Source organism: Sebastes umbrosus, chromosome 6 (genome assembly GCF_015220745.1).
Source record: "Sebastes umbrosus isolate fSebUmb1 chromosome 6, fSebUmb1.pri, whole genome shotgun sequence".
Classification (NCBI taxonomy): Eukaryota; Metazoa; Chordata; class Actinopteri; order Perciformes; family Sebastidae; genus Sebastes; species Sebastes umbrosus.
This window is the reverse complement of record NC_051274.1, coordinates 33628246-33654619: the sequence shown is the minus strand read 5'-3', so window position 1 is coordinate 33654619 and position 26374 is coordinate 33628246. Positions and strand designations below refer to the sequence as shown.

The 26374-nt window shown below is 45.1% G+C and overlaps 1 protein-coding gene across 8 annotated transcripts in view; it reads right to left on the bottom strand.

The window, feature by feature from the left end:
- The window catches only part of prdm16 (PR domain containing 16), a 337870-nt gene that overhangs the window by 114181 nt on the left and 197315 nt on the right, over positions 1–26374 (bottom strand). For all 8 annotated transcript variants that reach the window (XM_037772558.1, XM_037772560.1, XM_037772554.1 and 5 more), the window contains one exon: positions 6003–6053. In XM_037772558.1, the coding sequence (XP_037628486.1) occupies positions 6003–6053 (51 nt within the window). The remainder of the gene's footprint in view (positions 1–6002; positions 6054–26374) is intronic.

Here is a 26374-nt window from a genome sequence, read left to right as displayed (position 1 = left end):
AAATAAGGGAGGAAGAGTGACACGGGCGGAGTAACGGAGACTTGATCGTCTTAAAGAGATATTCCGCTGTATCTTTTCACAGTAAATCCCCGGTGAAAAGCAGCATGAATTGATTCAATCTCTGTGGTATTGAGAGGTGAATGAATGGGGCTCGGATAGAGAGAGAGACGTAGAGAGAGATAGAAGGAGAGAGAGATAGATAGTAGCCTTTGGCGGGAGATGATCGTCTTGGGAAAAAAGCAATCAGTGCTCATTGATTTTCTCTGCTGGTTGAATGGAGGGTGTCTATCTGGAAGTCATTATCTGCCATCTGATCTGCCGGAGTGTTTACACACGTCGGGATGGACAGCGGCGCTCTTCTGAAGATGAGGATTAACACACACACACACACACACACACACACACACACACACACACACAGATTCCCTTCTTACCCTCTGCTCCCTATCTGGCTACCACTTTTAAATCCAAGGAATCCAAAAGAGAAACACAAGTCCTCCGATACCCTATTAACTTACACACACACATGGACTTAAGAGTATGTGCGGTGTGTGAATGAGAATATATAGGTAAGCAGGGCCTAGACAGCTAAACAGACAGATAGTCCTGTTTTGTATGGCCGGACCGGACCAAACTAAACAATCCCTGATCCTATCCTCAATAACCGCTGATAGCGATCTATAGCTCCAACAACACCATACCGTCTGCTGAGAGATGAAGGAGGGATGAAATGAGTGGAAGAGGACGGACAGATGGAACTCCGATCATACTCGCCAACACTCCTGATTTTCCCGGGAGACTCACGTTTTTTAATCGCCCTCTCCCGGTTTCCTCTCGGGGTCACAATTCTCCCGTATTTCTACCGATTTATGACACTTAAACTGTTTCTGGAACTGAACAGTGTGTATAATCCCTACTTGTTTCCACCCGGACGACAATAGAGCTACACCAACTGTTGTTTCCCGGCGGAAGAGAGCAGTCTATGCTCGCGACACAGCGCGGTTTGAGCTCATGTTTAAGCTCCTAGCGCCTAAAGTCGGGCTTTGCTCACCGCAGCCAAAAGACAATTATTCAGTTTTCTTTCCTGGGAATTATTAAAGGTAAAATCAAAAGTTTAACATAAAAATACTTTTAAATTAATTCTTTTAAAGTCACCAGAATGCAGGAAACAAAGTCTCATATTGTTCTGGGGGAGGACCGTCAGAGCCCCGCTTTAGTTTTCAAATCCTCCCTTTTTTTTAAAGTATCAAGGTCGGCGAGTATGACTCCGATAACACATCTTTATATTCTCTGCCTGTGGGTGGGGTGCAAAGATGCATGTGCGTAAGCCAATATGACTCGATCCACGTCTAAGCAAGCGCTGGATATGAATCCAAGGCCTTAAACCTCTCTCTCTCTCTCTCTCTCTCTCTCTCTCTCTCTCTCTCAGACAGCTGAAAGCTCTGGGCAGCTTTCAGTAAGTGGACTGTAGAAGCTACAATAACATCTTTGCTTCCGTTTTATCCCCCGCCTTAACCCCGACTCTCCCAGAGCCCCCCACAGGCCTTCATATTCTTTTCAGACTGACTCAGCAACATGTTTCTATAATAACTATAACATTACTGTAAGGTTACTATATTTACAATATACATAATTCTCTCCTTAAAACGTGATTATCATAGAGGAGATTTTTAAATGATTTTTTCTTAATGTTTTATTTTACTTGAATTTTTCTTTCATGAGTTTAGAGTTTATATGTGCAGTGTATCCGCACCATAGAAATAGAACAGGAGTAGAAGGGTCATTGAACCACTTTCCGTGGTAATTTGCTGAGGGCCCGGTGATGCCAGAGATCAGCCTTCGCCTGACGCCCGGCTGCCATTGCACACTATGCCTATCCCTGCAGGGGGACGGGCCCACAGGGTGGCGGCTCCATGATGTTCCATGACGGCTCCCCAGGTCTGGCTCCAGAAGGGGGCCCCGGTCTCCCTATTCCGGGCGAGGTTCTACTAGTCTGTTGGCGTTGATTCATAGGGGGGGGGGGTGGGTATGTGAATCGCTCTTGGTCTTGGAGATGGATAGGCGGTTCGGTGCGGCGTCTGCAGTTATGCGGGCGCCGTAACGGACCGTTGTGGTGAAGAGGGAGCTGAGCCAGAAGGCGAAGCAATTCTTATGCCGTCATTTTTTTTCCCCCGTGGTATCGAAGATTGTATCGAAAATTTATATTTTATCGAAGTTAGAAATTCCAGTATCATGACAACACGACACTGTACTGATATTTCCCTCTATATAAAATTACAGTATGTTTAACTAGTGCTGCATAATTAATCGAATATTAATTGCGAACACGATTTTTGGCTTCCCACAATTAAACTAGCATGATCTCCTGAGATATTTGACGTTTAAAATGCGTGTTCTGCTCGTAGAAAACTCTGCAGCAATTCAAATCAAGCGCTAAATACTATCTATACAACCACATTTGTGATTAAATTAAGAGCATGCAATTGTGTATCTAGCCTCTTAATGTTGCTAATTTTGCTCTCTAAGTGCACCAGATTGAAGCATTTGACTTTAAAATGTAGCTAACAAAGGGGCAGGGTGAATGCCCTTTCTCAATCGGCACGATCCTGAGAAAGCAGTTCACGCCTGTATTAGCTCGAGACTTGATTATTGTAATGCGCCGTATGTTGGTCTCAGCCAGTCTTTCCTCACGCGCCTCCAACTTGTGCAAAAATGCTGCTGCTCGCTTTTTAACCAACACTTCCAGACGTGAACACATTACCCCCCCCTCCCCTGTACTTTACTCACTCAGTTGGCTTCCAGTTCGTTTTTAGAATCAATTTGAAGCTCTTGATGTTTGTTTTTTAAATCCATTAATGACCTCGCCCTGCCGCATTTGTCCGAGATTTTAACTCTCCGCGAGCATAACGGGGCTTTGTGGTTATCTGGTCAACTTCTTTTTAGAAGTCCCAAGGTCGAGGTATAAGTTGTGGGGTGATCGTGCTTTTGCTGTCGCTGCTCCTCGGTCGATCACTGACGTAGTACTCTTTAAATCTAAGCTCAAGACTTTTTTAATTTAGATTGTCTTTTAATACCTAGTAGCACTGAGACATTTTCCATATGCTTCTTATGTACCTTTTTATGATTTTATGATATGTTATGTTTTTATTCCTGTTATTTCTTGATGTTAATGTGAAGCACTTTGGGTACCTTTTGGTTATTGTAAAGGGCTATATATACAAATACATTTTGATTGTTGATTGAAAAAATAATCGTGATTATCATTTTGGCCATAATCATGCAGCAGCCCTCTGTACGTATAACATATTCAAACACAACAACACATCTGTTTTACTGTGATGTACAGCACAGCCACAAATAAGAACTAATAACACTAGCAGTCTCTCACACACACACACACACACACACACACACACACACGCACGCACACACGCACACACACACACACACACACACACACACCTTTCAGCAGTGAACTAGTTTATTCACAAGCTACAACTCAATTAACATTCTGCCTTAATCAAGCATAGCGATGTTAATGACACGGTGGAGAAAGGAGAAGTCAATGTTTATGTGTGTGTGTGTGTGTGTGTGCGTGTGTGTGCGCGTGTGTGTGTGTGTGTGTGTGTGTGTGTGTATGTGTGACTGCACGATGTGGATGAATGAGTCATGTCATAAGGAATGGCTCATGCATAATTTCATTCATATTCATAACAGGCATGTGGTCTGCCACCGCCCGACGAGGGCCCACCGCAACTCACACTCCGCATAATGAGATGTGGCCAGTGTGAGTGTGTGTGAGTGTGTGTGTGTGTTTGGATTTCATGTACCATAGGTAACTATACTGTATATATCTGTATTCTGTCATCTGTGTGAGCCTGAGTGTGTGTGTGTGTTGCACATTACGCTCCTATCAGTGCATGTCTGTGTGTGTGTGCACGGACCACTCTTCTGTGGAAGGAAGGCGTTGAGGTAGTTTTATAAAACTGTCTCGATTTTTTCCACGTAGTACGAACACATGTGGGAAACAGGGACCGGCCCAAACCACCTGCGGTCAACTCTTAAAATAAGCTCATTGACTTAATGCAGGATTTCAAATCAACCAGGCGGCCCGTCTACAGACGGTATACGGCAACATGACCCCTGACCTGAAATGCAAATGTAGTGAGATTTTGGTTTTCTAAAACTGGTCAGAACTGTAAATTACGCCAAAAGACACTTTAAAGTGAAATACGTGGGTTGCTCTCGAGGCGTCTCCTCTCTCTCTCACACACTGCTTTTATTATAAGAGGAGCTGGATTACGGATTGAAAAATAGTCCTCCATTAGTTCTGCTCCTGATGTTTTCACCGTCCTCTCATGTAAGATAAGACAAAGAGGCGAATACAAACTTTGGAGTCCAAATCTCAGTTCTTTGATAGCTAAATCCACGATGAACGCCACTTGTGTGACATAATGAATGTTTTTAGCTCTGTTCTGTCGACCAACATTAAAGAGGACATATCAGGAAAAACTCACTTTTCTGGAGCCACAAACTGTGAAATAAGACGACCCAGTCAGTTTTCTGTGGGCTGTCTAGATCAGAAAAGATGTGATTCAACAAGTCATTCAGATCTGGCTCCCCTTCCTATATCGCCCACAGGTTTCACAACTACTTTTGCAAAGGTGCGCCATATTTTTCTTGCAGGCCAATCAGAGCAGACTGGGCTTTTTCTAGAGAGAGCAGAGAAGAGTACCAGCAGCTTGTGAAAAAGTTCGCAGGAAAACGTCACGGTAAGGACTAAAAAGAAGAAGTGCCAGCCCACTTTGAGCCAACTGGGTATATTCAGACAGACAGTATGGGAAAAATAATGTGCTTTTTGAACATTAAAGAGTGTAAACAAAATACAAGCATGCACCTGAAAAAAAGCACGAAATGGGGCCTTTAATCAAAGTCAATATTGTAAACAAATGTTTCCATTTAAAGCTCAACTATTATTGTTTAAAACCCCAGATCATTTACTGCTGTCCCATTTTCAACCATTTATTCAGTTTTCAACTATCTTGCCTCGGCGCTACGCCTGCAGTCGTTCTCAGAGAGAGAGAGAGAAAGAGAGAGAGCGAGAGAGTCCACTCCGCTGCAGCCATTGTTCTTTCACGGACCATTAGATGGACATGAACTCTCTCGCTGTCCTCCCTTGACCCGGCGACACTGGCCGTAAAAGCAAACTGTCCAGCCTCTTCAATAAATTTATCACCTCATAAAGTGGTCAGTGACTGGTCAATGGGACGTGTCGGTCACAGTGTGAGTGCATGTGTCAGTGTTTTTGTCTGAGTGGAGACAGGCTCTCTGTTCTTTTGATAAGAAAGGCTCATAAGTTACTGAAACACAGCCAATGAATCCAACTTTCAAGCAATTCAAGCTTTTGTAGAAAGCTCAGAAAATATAATAATATAGCTATTTAAACCACCAGAAAAAGGCGTGTGTGTACAGTAGTAGTGCGGCAGCGGCTCTGTCCCGAAGCTTTGAACACCTTCAAATATTTCTCACCGAAGATTCAAAGCCCAGAAACTGGTATTCAGGACGGCCCCTAGTGTTGATGACATGAGTGTTTCATGTTGTCCGGAGACGAAAACAGGCATTCACACGTTACGGGAATATCCGAGACGACGCCGACAGCGAAAACAGCTGATTAGTAATGTGAGTTATATGTAGATAGAATTATGTGGCAAAGGTGTTTCCATATCACATTCAGACAAAAACCACCTCAAGCAAGCGTAAACATTTTTTGGAAAGGCGACTATTTTGTCTTACAAATACAGACATACTGTACAAATGTAGAAGAGATATCTATCTACATTTTATGCTTGCTATAAACTGCCACTTCATTACTTCACATTCACAATGTTTTCCGATACCTTTGCTGTATACTGTAGGTAAACCCAGCGTGATGGTCGTCACGCAAGGACAGAGGTACAGAGACAGGAAACATAAAATAACATAAACAGGTGTAACCGTCTTACCTTTTTGATGCAGCTGTCAGGGGAGGCTTCGTCATCGTCATTCATCATCTGCTAAGAAAAACACAAACAAAAAGATATACATTTGTAAAGCGCTTACCAAAAAACTTTATTAAAAAAAACATGAAGAAAAAATAAAAACAGGTGAGAAGAAAAATCTGTTTATTAAAGCATTTAAAGGGAATATTGATTCCTGCGGCCGTGGTGTTGTGACCGTCGCCGCTTGATGACACGAGCACAGGGTGTTCACAGTTCATCACACAGACCCTCTGGGCTACAAATGTGACCAGAGGGATATAATAATGGACTAAGGGGTCACAAAAACACACACAGAAGCAAACATAACACACACACACACACCCACTCTGATGAATGAATGCCCCACAGATTTGACGTTAATTCTCCGCTTCAGCGTTGCAGGAAATTTCGCCGAGACCGTGTCTGTGAGTGTGTGTGTGTGTGTGTGTATAATTAAGCCTTCAAGCAATATTTACTGGGGGCAGATGGGTGGTAGAATGCTCCCAGTGTCTGCCAGAGGAAATGAAGGAAGTGGGGGAATGATGAAGAGATGGGGCTGCCCCTGCTGCAATGAGGGAGCATTTCACATATATAATGGCAACCCAGAGTCTCTCTCTCCGTCCGTCTGTCTGTCTGTCTCTTTCTCTGAAGCCCATTGATGGCAACTGAGGATCAAAGAGGAGATGCAGACTGTTTTCAGAGCAGTTTCAGGCAGGGTGGGGGGGATCAGCGTGCTACTTTACAGAGTTTAAGTGAAATTAGGCCAATAAAACTTCCTCAAGCACAGACAGACGGCGTATCTGAGCCTCCCTTTTCCTGCTCCCCTATCCTCCCCATCTGCCCCTTCACAGTAGGTGTGTTGTTGACGAGACTGGCTGCCTTTACATTCGAGCTGACATATTGAAGTTTCCTAAACTTCGGCGTGGCCCACCGTGATTGGGAAAGAGACATTTATCTGCCGTGGAATCTGCCTGTGGAAACTGTGGAGCCATTCTTTCAATTCTGGCGTACAAGCAGCTTCTTTTATGCACCTTCCTATACAAGGCACCGATTCACGGGAGGTGATTATGAATTGTGTGTGTGAGCTTGTGGATGTGTCCAGAAGTTTAACACTATTTAATCCACATCTAAACAGAAGTTCGCTCTCGATTCTTCGTCCTCTCCTCTCTCGCTAAACGGTGCACCAGATGGGCCATGTGTGCACCGGCGTGCCGTACGGAGTGGTTTCCTACATTAAGCTGTCAAGGGGATCTGTTTCTCAGCCTCAGCAAATGGCAGCAATTACACCACAGATACTTACAGCGGTGTTCTCAGGCCTACTTACACATCATCTAAACCTTTACAGAAGCATCCTGTTCCTGAAATCAAACAACGCAACAACATGTCAACACGAGACGCCGCGTCCCTCGTGGCCAATCAAATTTGTCACATCGTGTTGACTTGTAACTGCAGCGTATCCCTACAGTATTTTGAAAATGTGCAAATAAGAGTGGCGAGCTGGCGGGTACGTGCAACCAGACAACAAGGACGTTACTCGTGTCATGAGGACGCATGTTAGGCTTTTCGCGTGTCATTTGTACGCCAAACAACAAAACTACGGTAACGTTTGTGGTTAGGTTTAGGCAGCGAAACCACTTAATTAGGTTTAGGAAATACGACACAAACGTCAATCACGTAACTTACGAAACAAAACACCGGTCTCAAACTCCGATTTCCTGGTTGACAGTCGTGTGTAGCAACGCTGGCCTCTATGCAGCATCTCGTGAGGGTGCGTATGTTTATGTATTGCATTCCTGAGACCGAGAGAAATGGTTCTGCTTTTTGTAAAAATAGTCACAGATTCTGATGTGCTGGTTTGAACAAACAAAAGAGACGGATTACAAAATGGTCATTTTGCATTTTTTTTTTTTGCATATTCTCTCCTCAAAATTTGTTACTCTACTTTTTTTTTGTTTACTTATTTATTTTGTGGAAATAAGTTAATGTATCTGCTGTGGAAGTAGAAATGTGCTTCTGAACTTTAAACATGGCGATAGAGTAGATAGTGAAATAGAGAGAGAGAGAGAGAGAGAGAGAGAGTAAAAGAGAGGGAGGGAGAGAGAGAGAGAGAGAGAGAGAGAGGACTTCCCCTTTCTTGTAATGCACAAGACCAGCTGCAACAGTTTACAAAACCAACAGCTTGGCTGGCTCGTCTAAAATGCTACCAGGCGTTCAACAACTATAGGACAATTTCTGGACTTTCCCCACTGCTCTGTTCAGCTACATGCCAAGTGTAAATATGTGTGTGTATCAAATTGTGCAAGAGAAACCTAAAACTGTAGAAGACATGCGAGCAGACACGAGTGGTTTTTACTGATGCCTTAATGTCTTTCAGCTTCAGGTGGGGGGTCGGGTCGGGACGGTGCGGGCTTTCTGTCGTCCAAACCTCAGGTTTTGGGTCCAGAAACACAAAGCTAATTATAAAAGCTTCCTGGCTTTCAATTCTATGCAATTGTAATCCAAATTGTTGTTGTCTGTTGAAACGCTACCCAATGAGGGTTTTCTTTTTCTGGTTAAAGATCGGGGTTTCCAGCGGTGAGAAGCGAGGGCTTGTGCAATGAGGACAATAAATGTGACACAACGGCAGGTGGAGATGCTCTTTCAACATACTGTACTGCACACACACACTCGTCTACCAGACAAACACGCAGAACGGCCGAGCCCTGAGGCACGACCCCGCCAAGCAAATAAATAAGCTATTAATTAGGGAAGGAAAATGTGATTGGCCGCTGACTGGCGGCGCTATGATTTATTGCACGCGTCACCGTCATCTCAAAGTGACTTGTACTCGGGGTCGGTGAGACGGCTCCGAATAGAGACCGGCCTATGTAGAGAGGGATAGATTTTTCCGCTACACAGAGAGGTAAAATTGTCCATTTGTTCTGTATCTACCCGGCTGAATGCTGACATGTCAATATGTCTTATGGAAAAGAGAAAACACTGAAGTGAGGGTAATTAGAAAGTGTCTGCGAGTGTGTGTGTCTGGGCACACTAACCTCTCTCTCTCTCCGGCCCGTATGACCTCAAACATAAACAAATCCAGTCGTGGCTTGATGAAAGTGCAGCCACCTGCAGAATCCTTCCACCGAGAGCTGTCCAGAGCTCTCATTAGGGGTGTGCGTGAAAGTGTTTGTGTATGTGAGGATGTGTGTATCTCACCCGTGTCTGTGGTGTGTGCTTTCACACCAGGCGGGAGGGAAAACCCCGCCGTTATTAGTGTTTCATAGCGCAGCTTTTGTTATTGGACAGAGTCAGGAGTTTTTCAACACCACTTTAGCACCATTCGCATTGACGTGCCGCGATGACCGAGCGGACAAAGAAAACACGACGTGGGGAGAGACACTCACTGAGTGGACTTGCCTCATTGTTTTCACAAGACCTGTCACAGCCTAAAACACATGACGGAGCGAAATCCCGCTCAGTTTATTTCCAGAAGTCGTTTAACATGAAAAAAAAACAGCAGAAAGAGGAGTTTTCTGTGAAGCATGTGGTGGTTTTGCAAGTCAAACCTTCACAGAAGGACCCATACATCATGACTTCTAGTCACACCAATGAGAAGGCTGAGTAAGTAGCCATAGCAACCAGAGGAGGAACTTACAAAGCTTGCTCATCATCATCATCATCCTCGAAGAAGAGGGCCCCACTTGGAGGTTTGCGCCGTAGGAAAATGTTAGCGTTCCGTCGCCAAAAACAATTCTCCTCAACTCTGGATAATATGAGGCAATACGGCAACACGGCCCAATGGATGGCTGCGGATGTCACAAAGCCGCAAGTTTCCAAAAAGAACCAGCAGCAAACAAAACCTCAGGGCTTTTTTGAACCAGGGCCCTGACTGACAACCCATTGGCTGCAAGAGCCACACCAAGAAAGCCACAAATTGAAAGTTTTGCTACGCATTTATTGGGGAACTTTCGCAGCTTCTTGGCACGCCGACAGGATCTCACTGTGGTGGCAAAGCCCTGGACGGGTTATTGATCTCTTTGACGTATAGATGGGAGAGGAAACGGTCTTTCACTGCGGGTCGTGTTGAATAATAAACTGCAGAGAAAGTGTATTTGTGTCAGGGAGGAAAAAAAGAAAGAAAAATGAAAAGGGGGGGGGGGGGGGGAGGCTCTGTTTCTCATTGCTGGAGCCTTTAAAATAGGAGCTAACCATCATGTCAAACATGATCTCAACAAATGGATCTGACTCCTCTGACTCCCAGATACTGGCGAATCTGATCGGAACACTTTACAATCAATGAAACAGCACGACTGCTCCAAAAAAGGAAGAAAAAGACATTGTGGATATCAAGTCTCCAGTGTTTTTCTCTGAGGTCTCTCTCACTATCATCTGAACTCCCTGATAAGGAACCTTTTACACGTTCCTGCCAGAATCAGAGACTGTTTGACTAAGGATACACGTCTGATTCAGTCTGCTCTTTAGCATCCAGTCAGACGGTGCCTGGTTGTACTTCCAAGTCCTTTCTCTGGCTTGTCCTTTAAAAGGGTGTAAAATGGGGCTATTTCGGGACTTCCCAGAGATAGGGGGCCTTGACAGCTGACCCAAAACAAGACCAGAGCTAGGACTTCTTAAAAACATGCCTCAACAATGAGGTTGCTCACTGAGCTTAAAGCTGCAGTGGGTTGAAATATAATATGATAAAAAAAGAGTTGTTTTTATAAAACGGTCACTATATCCTGACCGTAGTGCAAGAGACAGGTAATCTGATAAAAATCATGTTCCTCGTGTCCTCCGGTGCTCCTAATGGCATCTGCAAGATTTCACAGACCGGAGGAAAACAAGCAATCAGAGCCGATCTGGAGCCTTCCCGTCTCTGAGCAGCTGTCAATCACTCGCCAACTCCGATCAAACGGTCAAACTAGGCAGCGCTGATCAAATATGAATCAATATTCTGTTACTGTAATGTCTATTTCTCTCCTCAAATGTGTTCAGAAACACCTTGTTGTGTTTTCTCCTGCTGGTGGGCGGTGCTTGGTATTTCCTCAACAGATCTCAACATGGCTGCCGGGTCACCGACGTTCTCATTTTACAGCTAAACAGTACACTACAAGATGTTCCTGAACACATCTGAGGAGAGAAATAGGCATTACAGTGACAGAAAATGTATTCATATTTGATCAGCGCTGCCTAGTTTGACTGTTTGATCGGAGTAAGCGAGTGATTGACAGCTTCATCCAATGAATGAACAGCCAATAGGAACGCTCTCTCTCTCTCTGAAATGACCTGTGATTGGCCAAAGTCTCCCGTCACGGGCTAGATGTTTTAAAGCCTGAAAACAGAGCCATGAGGAGGAGCAGAAGTCTCTCTCAGAACATTTGAATTACAATATGCTGAAAGGTTACTAAGGACGTTTTCCCCCAATGATGCCAGAAATATTCTGCCTTCTGCCACTTTAAGTAGGGAGGCGGGGAGAAAAAGGCAGGAGAGGAGTAAACAGGGTTGAAATTTGCGCTGCTAAATACCAGGAAACTGGGCGTCCATCAGATAAAACATATTCATGATGACTTTAATAAGCGGAAGACTTGAGGTGCTTTGGCCAAGGCAAACATCAAGGGGAGTGCTGATAGGAAACTTTCTCTCTTTCTCGTCTTACTTAGTGGATAGAGAAGGTAATTATGAACATAATCACCGTTTGGTTTGCTTATCTCCATCTCCACTTTGCTGCGAAGCTTAATGTGAGAAAATCATACAGTCAGTAAAAGCGAAAGATGCCAAAGGAACGCATGAGATGCCATTGTCTGAACAGAAAGAGGAGAGATCAGATTAGCTTGACACTTATCACAACCACGCTAAAGCCAACACTGTTACCCAACCCTACATCCAGATGGGTCTGTGCAGGGTGCGGCCGCCGTGACGGAGCTGAGAACTGTTGGTGAGATAGAGCTTAGCGCACAAAGGTTAGATTTGGAAGGCAAACACTCGGAACTATTGTGCGACTCTGGAAAGTCACGGCCACTTGTCAAACACAAACGGGCTGATATTTACAGAACGAGCGTTGACCCCGTGTGTCCTGAAAGTCTTTGTGTGATTTATGGAAGGAAATGCCATAGTGAAATATCCTGGCAGTGTTTGCATTGACTCCGGACAGGCTTGTCTCATCATTTCAATGTCCTGGATGATTCACAGGTCTTGCATAGACATGTGCGGTCTCAACACTATACGCTTGGTACAAATAAGCCGATTCAATATTTGTATTCATACATCTGACAGTTGGCGGCGTTTGAACTCATTTCTCTCCGTGTTACAAGGTGAGGTTTGCACTTATTCAGCAAACAAACGTTGGGAAAGAGGCTCACTTTGATGAAAACAGAGAGCGAGAGGAATGCAGCGGGAGGGAGGAAGAAGAAACTGCAAATTTATTAAAAGGGTCATATTTTCATGGGGACCTTGTATGATCCATCCATCACCTGACCACCACGGCCCCTTATCCTTTTAAGGCCGTTGACTCTGAACTTGATATCGACAGAACCGTACAGATAAATTATCTGCTTTGGCCTTCGCTTTATTGATAAGTCATTTGGGCAGATGATCAGTAATAATCATAAGTGAATAAGGGCGTGCCGATAGATCTTCCTGCTAGCAGATATTGTGACAGCCTGCAGGGCCGAGGCCCAATAAATAATGCTACCTTTTGGCCTAAGAGGATTGCCTACACAGCATCGGCAGCTGCCGCGGCATGCCTTTCAGATAATGATATATCACGTCCTGCCTCTTCATTTTGATAAAGGTTGCAGTTTATCGATACGCGGCAGCAGGAAGAAAAATAATATTGCCGTATTTCTAATGATCTCCTATTCTTCCCGTTGGCTCTGAGCGAGCAGGGAGGAAGATTTAGGGTCTTGACTTGAGGGCGTATAGATCGAATCAAAAGGTCATGCCATGGATACTTTTCATTTCGCGAAACCTCAGCTGAGCCACATGCCAGCGCAGCGTATGCATACATGAATGTTTACATTTATGCACTACATAAATCTGATATTGGCTTTTCGGCGCAGCAATGTCATATGTTTCATATCTCCATTTCCCCCTCGCAAACTGAATTTGTGTATTTAGAAACAGACACCAGACCACACTGTCTGTCCTCTCCGTCTTGTGCCAATATATGAATCCCTAATTCAAACCAGGAATTCCTCTCAGTAGGTAGAAAAGGACGCGGAAACACAGAGAGAGAGGGGGGGCGCGGGCAGGCGGGGATCTCTCATCGCATCGGGGGCTTTCTGGACAGCAGCCACTGAGATATTGTCACGTGACGACGGATAACTGGCGAGTAAATTGCATATCGTTTATCGGGGTCCGGCTAAATATTTACACCCGTTTGCATATTTCAACATAAACAGAGGGGTTCTGGTAGCTTTTCATTCCTCCACTCCGCCTCTTTCTTCAAATCCAATATATGTACAGGAAGGAAACAAGAAGACTGGACAGCAGTTAGACGGAGAGCAAGATGGAGGAGGAGAAACACATTTTGAGAAAGCTAGTACTATCTGTACTTGTGTGTGTTTTAGTCGGTCAGGCATCCCCCTGAAAATCCATCCTGTGGCTTTTCTGCATTTTTGACCACACACACACACACCCACACATACACACACATAGAGTTTGGGCGCGGGCCCAAACATAGAAGTGAAAAGTCTCTAGTGACTTGGAGGCTAAGTGCATGTATATATGGGTCAGTGGCCGGGACAAGCAGGGGCTTTCTTTAGGGCTCCGAGGGTTTACACCGAGGTCAAGCCCTATACACACCATGATGATGATGATGATGATGATGATGATGATGCTGCTTGAGAAGGCCAAAGCCACGCCGAGTGACTCGCTGACGAGATTTCTCCAGCAGATAAATAAACAAGGCCTGACCGTGGATTTCCTGCTCTGGCGTATGAGTGTGTTTTTGTTTGTGTGCGGCGGGGTACTTTTGGAGATACGGGTTTGATCCTATGCACCAAACAGAAACAAATTACACACACTAAAACTATTACATAATTACATGCAGATCAATTATCAAACAACTCCCAGAGCTCCTCTGTCTACACTCCAAGTGTCCGCTTAGTTCTTTAGCCTGTCTTCACTCTCTCAATGGTTCTCTTTGTACTGGCATGGCCTCTCTGTGTTTACGGGGAAGACTCTGAGCTTAGATGTTAGGTCATCAGTAGGACAGAGGTGAATGGAGCGGCGTGTGCTGAGGAAAGAGTAAACAGATCCTAGTGTTCATGAGACACTCTTTGTAAGATCGGCAGTCTTTAGTTGCTTTTATTGCACCAATACTAGAGATGTCAAAGTTAACGCGATAATGTTTTTTTTTCAGAGGTTGTGGCGGGCTCAGTTTTAAAGCTAGAGTGAAGATCCTGGCATCATATGAAACTAAACAACCTAAGGAATCCATCGGTACCAACCATGTCATACTAGCTTGTCATGAAGGAAAGTTAAAGAACGCTCCAAACTTCCGCTAAATTTTGGCGAGGAAAAACTGGAGAGGCCATTTTCAAAGGGGTCCCTTGATCTCTGACCTCCAGATATGTGAATGAAAATGGGTTCTATGGGTACCCACGAGTCTCCCCTTATGATTTGAGCATACCTTTTATGCTAAATGCAGTACCTGTGAGGGTTTCTGGAGAATATCTGTCATTGTTTTGTGTTATTTATTGATTTCCAATAATAAATATATACAAATTTTTGTATAAAGCAGCATATTTGCCCACCAGGTACATTTTGAACATATAAAAAATGTGTGATTAATTTGCGATTAATCACGATTAAATATTTTAATCGATTGACAGCCCTAACAATACACTTCAACACATACTCTTTTCCAACAACTAAAATGACTGCGACATGCTGAACGCTGCATCTGTCCTTCCTTTTACTGAGAACTGACCAGCTGTAGGAATAAAAGAGTGTGTTTCTGCATTATATGATTGTTTTGGCATTCTACAATGCCAGATCAAAAAACTTCAATCAAAAGGTTTATTTCAAACGTCAAAGTCCCACTAGCTGAAGCACGTACACCATATATAAATACCAACAATAATAACGGCAGCTTAATAGTTGTAATGGCTGCTATTAGCGTGGATATAATTTTGAGTATATGATGTGGAGATAAAACACAAATAGCGTTTGTGTTTAACAAATGGACTGTAACCGGTGCACCGTTTATCCTGGTGAGTTCTTTTGGTGGCCAATCAGATTATTTGCACAGTGGAAACATGTAAAGACCGGAGCGGTTCAGCCAGCTGCTACTGCCAAAAGATACTGTCTGGACATCCTGGCTACAAATGCTTTCTTTCACTATGGTGGCCCCTGAGGAACACATTTAGCAGGGAGGTTTATGGAAAGGAAAAATGCAACCCTGTAACCACAATTAAACTACATTTTCTCAATTATGTTTGGAAGGAAATGTATTTGGTCGCGGATTATATTTGCCTTTGATGTATCACAAAATAGGTTTGTAAGTCCGCAGCAAGAGACGTAGTACAACGAGCGGCACGCAGAGCAGGTGACATAGAATATCGAGCGACCGTTATAGGAAGTTACGTGTTATAATAACAAGTAGCCAAACCTTGATGACCATGACGCACATTCCTTTTAACGCCACTAATTTCTTTAACGCATTAAAGATAGGGACGATGATGTTGGAAGGATGGCATTATCTGAAAGAAGCATCGCCTCAGGAGCTCTGTCTAAACTCGTATCGTAACTACTTCACAGACACAGAGCGGAGAGAGGACCTCAACTCAACAACGCTACCTCATGACAAGTAACCGCGGCAGTGCTACTGCAGGGCTGAGATTTCTCTTCCATTCTCCAGTAAGCGTGCGGCGGCGACGCGCTTTGAGTTCAGGCTGGTGCACGCCAAGAGTAGAGTACGAGCAGGGAGACAGGGAGGCATCTGATTGGTTCTTTCCAAGCGGACCTCGAGGCAGTGATTGGTGGACGTTTTTACAGGATTACAGCAGCTACAGATAACGGCTCTTTTCCGGTCCTTTCTCAGAGCTCATCAGTAATGGATCGCTGTCGGGGTGTAAAGACCATTTCAACCAATAGAACAAGTAGTGGAGACTGGAGAACATCGTCAACCCTTCCTTTAATGCAAGTTGCGATTTTTATTAACCTTGGCTGCTCTTCGATCTGTCGGAGGTTGTAGCGGGCTCAGTTTTAAAGTCACTAAAGATACTAGCATCATAACATGAAACTAGAAAAAACTAATGCATCCATTGGTACCAACCAATGGATGGTAGTATGTCATACTACCTTGTTGCGTTTTGGTTTTGTTTTGTTTCAATGGCATAGTCATATTAAGCCAAACCATGATGGTTTTTTACTAAATCTAACCCAGTAGTTTTGTTGCCTAAACCTAACTAGGTAGTGTTGTTGCATTTTATGTTTTGTTTTGTTTTAACTTACAACACTAACTACGTGTATAAACTGTTTAAAATCATGACCGTAATCTGGGAGAAAATACCTCGAAACGTAATTGAGAGTGCAGTTTATTTGTATGGGAATGTCATTTTGTAGAAGACAGGGTTGGAAAAATGATACGTATATAATGCATATAATGGCCCCTAAATCATGATGACTGGTTATTTTTTCAACTTCCACCAGCCATTAAAAATGTAATACATGATAAATAATGACAAGAAAGCTTCCACAGTCTCAGTGTAACGACTGAATAACGAATAATACAACAACTGTCCGAAGATTATACAACAAAGAAGTAACAACCAAAGCAAAATTACACACTCTAAAAGCACTAAAAATACTCATTTGAAGAGCAACCACGATTTGAAACACCAAACTAACACTGAGAAATGATCGATTGAACCCATTGTGCAAATGAATCCTCCACCGTTGTGCTCTCATTGATTCGCTCAGTCGAACATTTGTTGCTGCACAGCAACCTCTTTGGGGCTCTTTTGCTCCCCGTCCAGTGTTTTTCTCTCTTTCCAACCCTCCCTCTGTCTGCCTGTACACACACACACACACACACACACACACACACACACACGCACACACGCACACACACACACACACACACACACACTCTATTCTCAAGAGATAGCAACATTTATCACCACGAGAGCTGTCTCCAAGTCCACGGGATCAACCCATCACCTCCACAATAAATGTCAAGCTGTCATGATTTATGCAGCTAATGAAATTGATTAGACGGCCACAATGTCCCAGAACATTGTAATGGCGTGATTCACAACCGTCCTGTTTACTCAACTTGCTTGAAAGAACAACGTCGGATGAAAACATGGTTGCGAGACATCTCGTCAACTGCCGCTCGACATCGATACAGTTACATCTCTGGAGCCTCTGTCATCGGTCTTTATGGTCCGGCCTTGAGGACTCTTTGGAGAAGATATAATTGAGTGGAGATAATGTAGCAGTCCCACTCCCTCGTACAAAGGCCGTTGTCTGATGTTTTTGCCATGAAAAACCCTTCAAGATGAGTTGTGGAGTGTCGCTGACTTTGATAATTTCAAGGATGGTCTCAGACTTCAAAAGACTTGACATGGTAATGATGTTGCAAAAGCAATGATATGATGCTGTCGGCTGTCCCGGGACACGGAGTGGAAAAAACTATGTACGACGGTGGACTTTGTGGTGACAGATACCTCATGTCATTCCAAAGTTCAATAAGACATAAAACCGTCCTGTTGCATCAACACTAGAGCTGTCAATCGTTTAAAATCACAACTTAATAGCACATTTTTCTTTTTAACAGATAGTTCAAAATGTACCTTAAAGGGACATTTGTCAAGTATTTAATCCTCTTATCAACATGGGAGTGGACAAATATGCTGCTTTATGCAAATGTATGTATATATTTATTATTGGAAATCAATAACACAAAACAATGACAGATATTGTCCAGAAACCCTCACAGGTACTACATTTAGCATAAAACAATATGCTCCAATCATAACATGGCAAACTGCAGCCCAACAGGCAACAACAGCTGTCAGTGTGTCAGTGTGCTGACTTGACTATGACTTGCCCCAAACTGCATGTGATTATCATAAAGTGGGCATGTCTGTAAAGGGGAGACTCGTGGGTACCCATAGAACCCATTTACATTCACTGATCTGGAGGTCAGAGGTCAAGGGACCTCTTTGAAAATGGCCACGACAGTTTTTCCTTGCTAAAATTCAGCGTAAGTTTGGAGCGTTATTTAACCTCCTTTGGTACAAGCTAGTGTGACATGGTTGGTACCGATAGATTCCTTAGGTTTTATAGTTTCATATGATAGATTCACTCTAGCTTTAAAACTGAGCCTTAATATCCCTAATCAATACTAAAGATCCTCCGTCTCAGGTGTGTCAGACTGCCAAATGCTCTCTACTCCGTCAAAGACAGCTCACCACTAATATGCAGGTTAATACAAATATCCATTCAGTTGACCTTCGGGCTCATCACAAATGAGTTTATCAGCCGGGCCATATCAGGTGAAGGCCCTTTACAACCCTGTTAGTGTGAAGCAGAGACTATCTCTGTCACTAAGATTGATGTTCCACGGCTTATCGAAGGTGCTTCCGTTATCAGCAGAAAACCTTCAGCGAGGGATACTATGTAAGTCCCATTTGCACACCTCATCAAAACTTCACAGGTCTTTATCATCGTCATCGCCAACTGTTAAAAACTCTTATCATTATTATCTTCATTGGTGTCCGTGATACCGGTTACATTTAATAGCTATCATCGTCTTCTGTTAGAATAACAAAGGCCTGACATGTACAGATAGGATGCTCTCCGCCGTGGTCTCTGAACCCTGGTTTATAGCTGTCTGTCTGTCTGGCCGGTGCACGGGATGATGACAGATGACTTTATTGGGGGAGTTGCATGGTCACAACTTGGAGCCGGGACTTTCCATTAGTCATCTAACTAGAGCAATCAGCATGGAAAATGTTTGCGAACACCCTCTCGACCCCTTTTCTCGTTGTTTTTATATCTGCAAAGCCAGAACGTAAGCTATCCTTCGCCCACGCCTTTGTCTATTTCAATAACAAAAAAAAAAAAAAGAAATGACCAAACAAACTAAGAGCAGGGAAGAAACTGATTTTGGAGCCATTAAACGTCTTCTAATTTTGGCCGCTGGTTGTAATAGATGACTTAGGGGAGAGAGTTATTGGACAGAAGGGAGGAGGGAGGGCGAGGGGCGAGCCTGGTGAGAGGAAACTTATCTGTCCTTGGGCTGTGGGACAGAACACAGTGCCGGCTTTATTCGGCGTCTCGGCCCCGTCGTTAAGGAACGATGACACACTCCTCCAGGCCCACATTAATCTTTAACAGTGTGATTTCTAAAATAACACCAGTGTTTTCCCTAAGGCAGGCGGGGAGAGAAGGCCCTGTTCAGTCCTTCTTTTCTCCCCCTCCGACACTGTTAACATTGGAAGCGGTAGAACAGGGGAAGGCGTTAGAAAACTAAAAAGATGGACACGAGTTTGAACAGAGAGAAAAGAAGAGGGATGAAGTGGAGCTCATTTGGTGCAACGTCACCTAGGCATACACGCGGTAGTCGGTGTTATCGATGTCACGCGGTGGTCGGGCACACAGCTGCGGCCGCGAGCCACCTCCGCCCCGAGCCTTTCCAAGCCGACCTAGAGCCGGTCGTGGCGCACCGCTTCGTATGCGGGACTCCCCAGCCTACCGTGTGTTGCTCACACCCTCCAGCTGGCTGTTAACGAGGGTCTTTTGGCACAGAGAAGTACTCGTATCGTACTCGGTATCGGTACTCGGTATCGGCGAGTACACACAAATGTAAGTACTTGTACTCGGTCTGAAAAAAAGTGGTATCGGTGCATCCCTAATATTGGCACATAATCGGTAACCCTGGTGTTGTCACAAGTTTATTAACCGGTGGAAAAATGTCCTCACCGTGACATCCGTAACGTCACCAGATGTTAAAAGCCCTTGACCTCACTTACTCACCCTGACAGTGGCAGCTCCAGCGGCTCCCTCGCGCCACACATTACTGTTGTTAACAGTGTTATCACAGGGCTGCCCTGGGCAAGATAAAGACTGTGGCCGCTGATGGGCCTTAAGTGAATGAGGGACTGGCTGCAGACACGCAGACAAGAGGGAGTGTCAGTCAGCCGGCCTCTGGTTAATGACAGTGGAGAGATAGAAGCTGAAACAACACTTTGTGGGGAATTGTGTGTGTGTTTAACAGCAGGCTGGGAAAAGAGAGAGCGGGAGAAATATAGGACAGTGCCAGTAATGTTGTTTGGGTTTTGGGAGCCAGACAGGAATCTCTCTTTCTCTCTCTCTCCCTATCAGGGAGCTTGGCCGCTTGCTAGTGACCATCACGCAGCGTGATAGCGCTGCAGCTCTGAGGTTTCCCATCGGGACAAGCAGGGGGCCTCATAAGGCACGGAGTAAAAGATGGAAGATCTAGAGAGCCGATTCTGACACATAACCAAAGCCAAAACCGCGAGCTTATGAAACATCTTGTCTCACCAAATAGCATCTCTCTCTCCCTTTATCTCTTCTCACCCACCGTCTAGTAGATCTTGTTTCACAGCGTTTTCAATTCACTAGATGTAAGAGTGATAGGAATTCTCTCTTTAAACAACTTTCTTGGAGCACGTTAAGCTGTCGGATAAGCTTATCCTTTCTCTAGCATTCAATAACTTCCATGTGCATTTCATTTCTCATCTCCTCCCTCCTTCCTCTTGTCTCCTTTCCGCTGAGTGCTCCGCGCAGTATACAGAAGGTCGGGCCAAGGCTAACATGTATCTATAATGTGTTCGTCTCAGGCAGCCCCCCCGAGGAGCGGAGCGCTGCTCTGGCTCCTTGGCACGGCGGACAATGTGGGTGTTGTGTGGAGGAGCTGGCTGGCTGTTCACTCACAGACGAGTCAATCTGGGGCCACTGCTGAACTGCTGCCTGTCCTGCCGCTCTAGTGCCTCAATAAGACCCCTCTTCACTGATTGGGAAAAAAAAAAGGAGTGCTTTCCTTATTTGTTTTGCATTAATTTTTTAATAAATTACTTTTTTCTTCTACTCGCCATGCTGGATTTGATCTGTTCTCACCCCTCACACTCAGTACTTTCATGTGTGTCTCTGTAAGTGTGTGTGTGTGTGTGCCTACACGAGAGTACTCCTTTTCACGGCGCTGACACCCGGCAGATTGAGACATCAGTCGCCTGCTCGCCGCGGTAAATTAGCCATTCTTCTCAGGGGCTAATTGGAAATCTAAAATGTTTTGCAGGGGGAGAGAAGAGCTGTGAAGGAATGCGGTCTGCCTGGGAGCGGAAAATCAGATTACAGAATATTTCTATTCAATGAGATTCGATGTGACTCTGATCATCGCTGCGTTGAGGGGAAATTGCACAAAGAACAAAACATATTTAGTGAATAGCGGATACTGGAATGCAGCGAACAATGTTTATCAAGAAGCCTTTTGTGGAGACGTATTCCCGTCCTGAAAGCCTCGCCACTTTTAATGAGCAAACACTCCAAGCTCTGAATTAGAGGCAAATACATTTCCATGCATAATGACCCAAACACACACAAAAAAAAGCATTAATTACAGTGCCTCCATCTGCATAATTCAGAATAAAATATGAAACAAAAAATGGCACTAACACTAATTGACTAATTCATCACAGGGCCTTGTTGGTAAATGTTCCTCCCTGCTTGAGTAGTTTCGGTAAAATGAAAACATTTGCATAAAGTTGAGGTTTGAGGCCCGCCAGTAAACACGGAAAAGTGAGACTAAATATTGTTAAACAATGCACATTTACTTGATGTAATAATTATGAATACCTCTTTCTTAACCCTTCAGCAATGAGGTGTGTTTTCTTCTTTAGGGAAATAGCGACTTTTGGAACGGAACGTATGACAAAATATGTTTGTCAACGATCTTCCATAACTAAGACGAGGCGGCACAGAGGTTATTAAACACTAACGGTGACGATACCAAACACGCAATATCGTTGACGAAAAAAGACGAGACTAAAATGTAGTTTAAAAACATAAAAACTCAGTCCGTCTCTTCCTTGTTTCACACCTCAATCCTGATAATTGTGCTACTATAATGCATAAAGTTGAAGGTTTACGGCGTCACGTTCGGATGGTTGAGTAACGCATATTTTTACATGTTGGGTGGGCGTATTAGCTCTCATAACGGATCGGCGGGTGCGACTGAATCACGAATCATGAACTAACTGCAAAGCTGCATTCTTCATCATTCAACCCGTGCTTTTCATCAAATAATGAAAAGATAAATGTTAAATAAATGATAAATGACAGAAATGTTCTGATGACTTAACAGGACTAATATCAAATAAAAAAAATAGCTGACAAAATCAAGAGAGAAAATATTTGGACTAAAATGTAATGACTTTTCGGTGAAGTTGTCGTCGCCCAAACTAGACTAAAACAACGAAGGCTACAAATGACTTAAATAAGCCTAAATCTAAAATAGCTTCCAGAATTAACACTGCTTTCCAGCAATTAATGTCATAAAACACGTTGCACAGCTGCGATGTATGAAGTATACAAAAAGGAGCAGATGTGTACATTTCTTTTATTAATTCTGTTTTGTCCTAAAATTGCGAAGAAAAAGATTTTAGCTTTGAAATTTTATCGCAATCACAATGCTAAATTTCCTGGCAAGCATCATCTTCAAAGCATCCTGACAAGTCAAAGTGGCGTGACTTTGTTCTCTCTAAGCAGACAGTCCTGTGAATGCGGCCGGAGGCTGGCCCGTGCACAGTTCTGGGCGGTACTCCCCGTTGTTGGGGGTGAGTTTGAGGTGCTGGGAAAAAAGGGGCCGTGCATTCACAGCAAATGAAGCCTTGTGAGTAACCGTGGAGAGAACGCTCCTTAACTGATGAGTCCAGAGACAACTTCCCAGATCTTCTCTTGCCACATGGCGACACCCACAATGCTAAAGACCTACTGCCATCTTTAGAGCGAGCCACAGAGAGCCCCTGAATAGCTTAGTTTTTAGCCTCGGCCGTGAAAACAAACCTAAACACTGTGAATTGAGTTTTGTCTCATTCTTCTTAATTGGCAGCAGCAGGTTTTTGCCTCTTTTTCTTCTCCGTTCAATATGAATAAATGCGACAAGCTTCTGATCCCAGCTTTTCAGCCTATGACTGTTTATTTATCTATTTCAACTACACCCGAGGGAACAAAAGGCATGCAGAATGGCCACTGACAGCCATGTCGAATATCTCTTTCTGCCAAATCTGGCTGTTTTCTCTCGCTGCTGTCACTTGATGTCTTTATGCGAGGCTGAGAGTTCACCCCGATGAAAAGGGCGGGGGCGAGCTGAGTGAGTGACCCCCGCAGGAGGGGAGTATTAAAAGTAAGAGCGAGAGCGAGGGATGGATGAACCAGAAGGCGGGAGAAAAGTTGAAGGGGGGAAGAGGGGGCACCCCCGCCGGGTCCCAGGCATCTCGGCTGGCAGTCCCCATCTTGGCTTCAGACGGCTTTTGTCAAAGAGGGGAAAAGAGGGTCTCTTCTTCACTTGGGCACGGGACAATAGACGTTTTGTCAGTCAGGGAGGGGGTGTCGTGGGGGAGTATGGAGAGATGCTGAAAGAGGAATAAAGCCAAGGACCCATCTTCACAAGGGGTGGGGTGGCGGCGGTGGGCAGCCCCTTTGGGACTGGGCAGATGTTGAAACGAGGATGATTTATTAGCCTTAGTGTCCTTGGTGGCACTTGGCCACCATCCCAGATTTAGGAGTGAGAGAGAGTGACTGAGAGTCAGGAGGAGGAGGAGGAGGAGGAGGAGGGCAGCTATGTATCTGAGACATCTTAATACCTTCTATGGGCATGGGGCGCTTCTTGCTCTCCGACCGTCATGGTATTTTTGCCCGATTCTCTCGTAGAAAAACAACTTGGTTGGGAGTCATCTGCATCACTGAGCTGGACCTTGTCACCCAGCATTACCCTCGCCCTCCAACACAACCTCCCCCCCCCGCCCCCGACAGACCCAAACACACAGACCAAGTGTGCTGCACGACCACCACCATCACCACCACCACCACCACCACCATCCCTCCCCTGCTTATATAAAACAACAAATTACCAAATTAACATTCCCAACAGCCCTTACTCTCCCTTCACAGTTCTGGGCAGAGACACTCTCAAAGTTGCCAGAAAACAAGTGTAGAAGAAGAAAGCGTTCTATGGGCGCATGGGGCTGTGTGTGTGTGTGTGTGTGTGTACGTCTGTGTTTCTCACCGAAGCTTTGAAGCCCAAAATAATGGTATTCGTGGACAAACCGCAAAAAGCAGGCAGACAGACGCTCACCGACGGCCCCAAACTGTCTGATGGACGACCGTCGGCTTGGAGTATCAGGGCCCTATACTGTCCTTTCCTCTCCCTCCTCCCGGCAACATTCAATCCCGCGTCTTGTTTGTCCACCCTGTTTCACAGCCTTCTGCTGACAAACTGTAGGAGGGTTACTTAAAGCGGTAAAGGAAAGTTTGCACAGCTTTCATCAAGGGTACCCGGGGAGGGGGGGGAGATTGATTGGCAAAGTAATTTACTGCCCAGTGTCCGTTCTGCACTCCTCGTTCTCCACCTTCCTCCTGATACGTCCATCCATCCATCCATCCATTCATTCGTCTCCAACTCTTTACAAATCCATACCTGCTGCCTGGAGGTAAAGGTCTCAGTGGGAGTGACAGCGAGCGTGTGCGTCTGTATATGTGTGTGTGTGTGTCTATGACGAGGTCTGCATGTGAGGTTGAGAGGTTGGAGTCTCGGTATCCACTGGCACAGATGAAAAAGAGTGATTGGCTAGACGGCTGCGATGTGTACGTGGCGTGCACGCCCCAGAATGTATGTGCACATGTGTAGACAATAGGCACGTCATTTTGGAGGTCTGTGCGGGGAGGCGGGCGGGGGGGGGAGCTTTTGACATGAATGAGAGGGAGGGTCATCTATCATCTGAAGAGAAGGGTTGAGGAGGGGTCGGAGGAAAAGGCTGGAGAAAGGAGAGGAGAGGTTGCCGGGTCAAGTCTCCGTCGCTCTCGCTGTCTTCTGTTCTCTCACTGTCAACCTCACGGCGACTGACCACTCAGCGGACTCCACTTCAGCCTTCAGCCTCGCTACGGCTGTTCTCCCTCACAAACCGTCCCCCCCCCTCCCTCTCTCCCTTCCACAGGGCCCCCGGAAACTTTTGTTCCGTTCATTAGTACAACAAATACATACAGATGCTCGGCGAAGGGGGGGACGAGGAGAGAGAAAGGATTTCTAAGCACATGCTCCCCCCCCCGCCTCAAAATGACTGCTGATTTGGAGACAATCTGCTTCTTTGTAAACAAACGGCATGCCGAGGAGCTCATGCGAGAAGTGGTCTCATTATTCAATGTAAACGTGGACAGTTAAGTGTTTAAACGGGGTATTAGTGATAGGATGGTCGGGGATTTGCTTTACTTGTTTTCAGGTTAATGGTGGAAATGCAGTACGGAAAAAAAAAAAAAGAGCAAATGCGGCATGTGACAATGAAACGGACACCCAGGAGTAATGGTGGACTGACAAGAGCCCCGTGGGACATCTAGAAATGCTGAAGGTGCTGATTTTAAGGTCCGTGTGTGTGTCTTACATGTGTGAATATGATGTGAACACGGGTCCTTATGGCTAACGTCAGCATCACCGCGCCGTAATCAAGTTTAATTTCCTCTAAAGCAAAGCCCTGCCTCTCCCTTTCTCCGCCTTGATAGCTACAGTACGCTCGGGGTTAATGACTTTTGCCTCCGCGCTGTCCATCAAAATGTCCACATCAGCAAAAGAGGCCATGAAACATCTATTTGCCGGGTTTGCCAAGGCGTGATGAAATGATTTCTTTCCCATGGAGACGCGTCTTGATCGGAGGAGAGGCGGCCGACTCGTACCAGAGGTTAATGACGAACGCGGGACAATGACTGTGTGTGTGGGGAGTAGTGATGAATGGAGAGAAGCAGGGAAGATGGGTCCGGGGGCACAAAGACTGGCATACATGTCCCCCCCCCTCCACCCCTCCACCCCTCCGTCCCCCACGACTGCTCCATCCAAACTTTTTTTTACTGCTCAATGGCCCGTTTTCTCCTGTGTGTCCCATGAATTATGTAAACGACCCTTTCTCCCCCCTGGCCGGAGGAAGGGAGGAAGAAAAGATAGAAGTGAGAGAAATGCCTCCTCCTCACTTTTTTCTCTTCCTCGCGCCGCCTCTGAACAACCTTTCATGTTGGCAGTGTGGGCCTGGGGTTTTGGGATCTTGCGGCCATGTGAAGGGGTGGACGGTGGCGGTGGCCGCTGAGTTGGTGGAGGGGGAGGGTCAGGGCACAATGACATATACGAGGAACCGAGGGGGCAG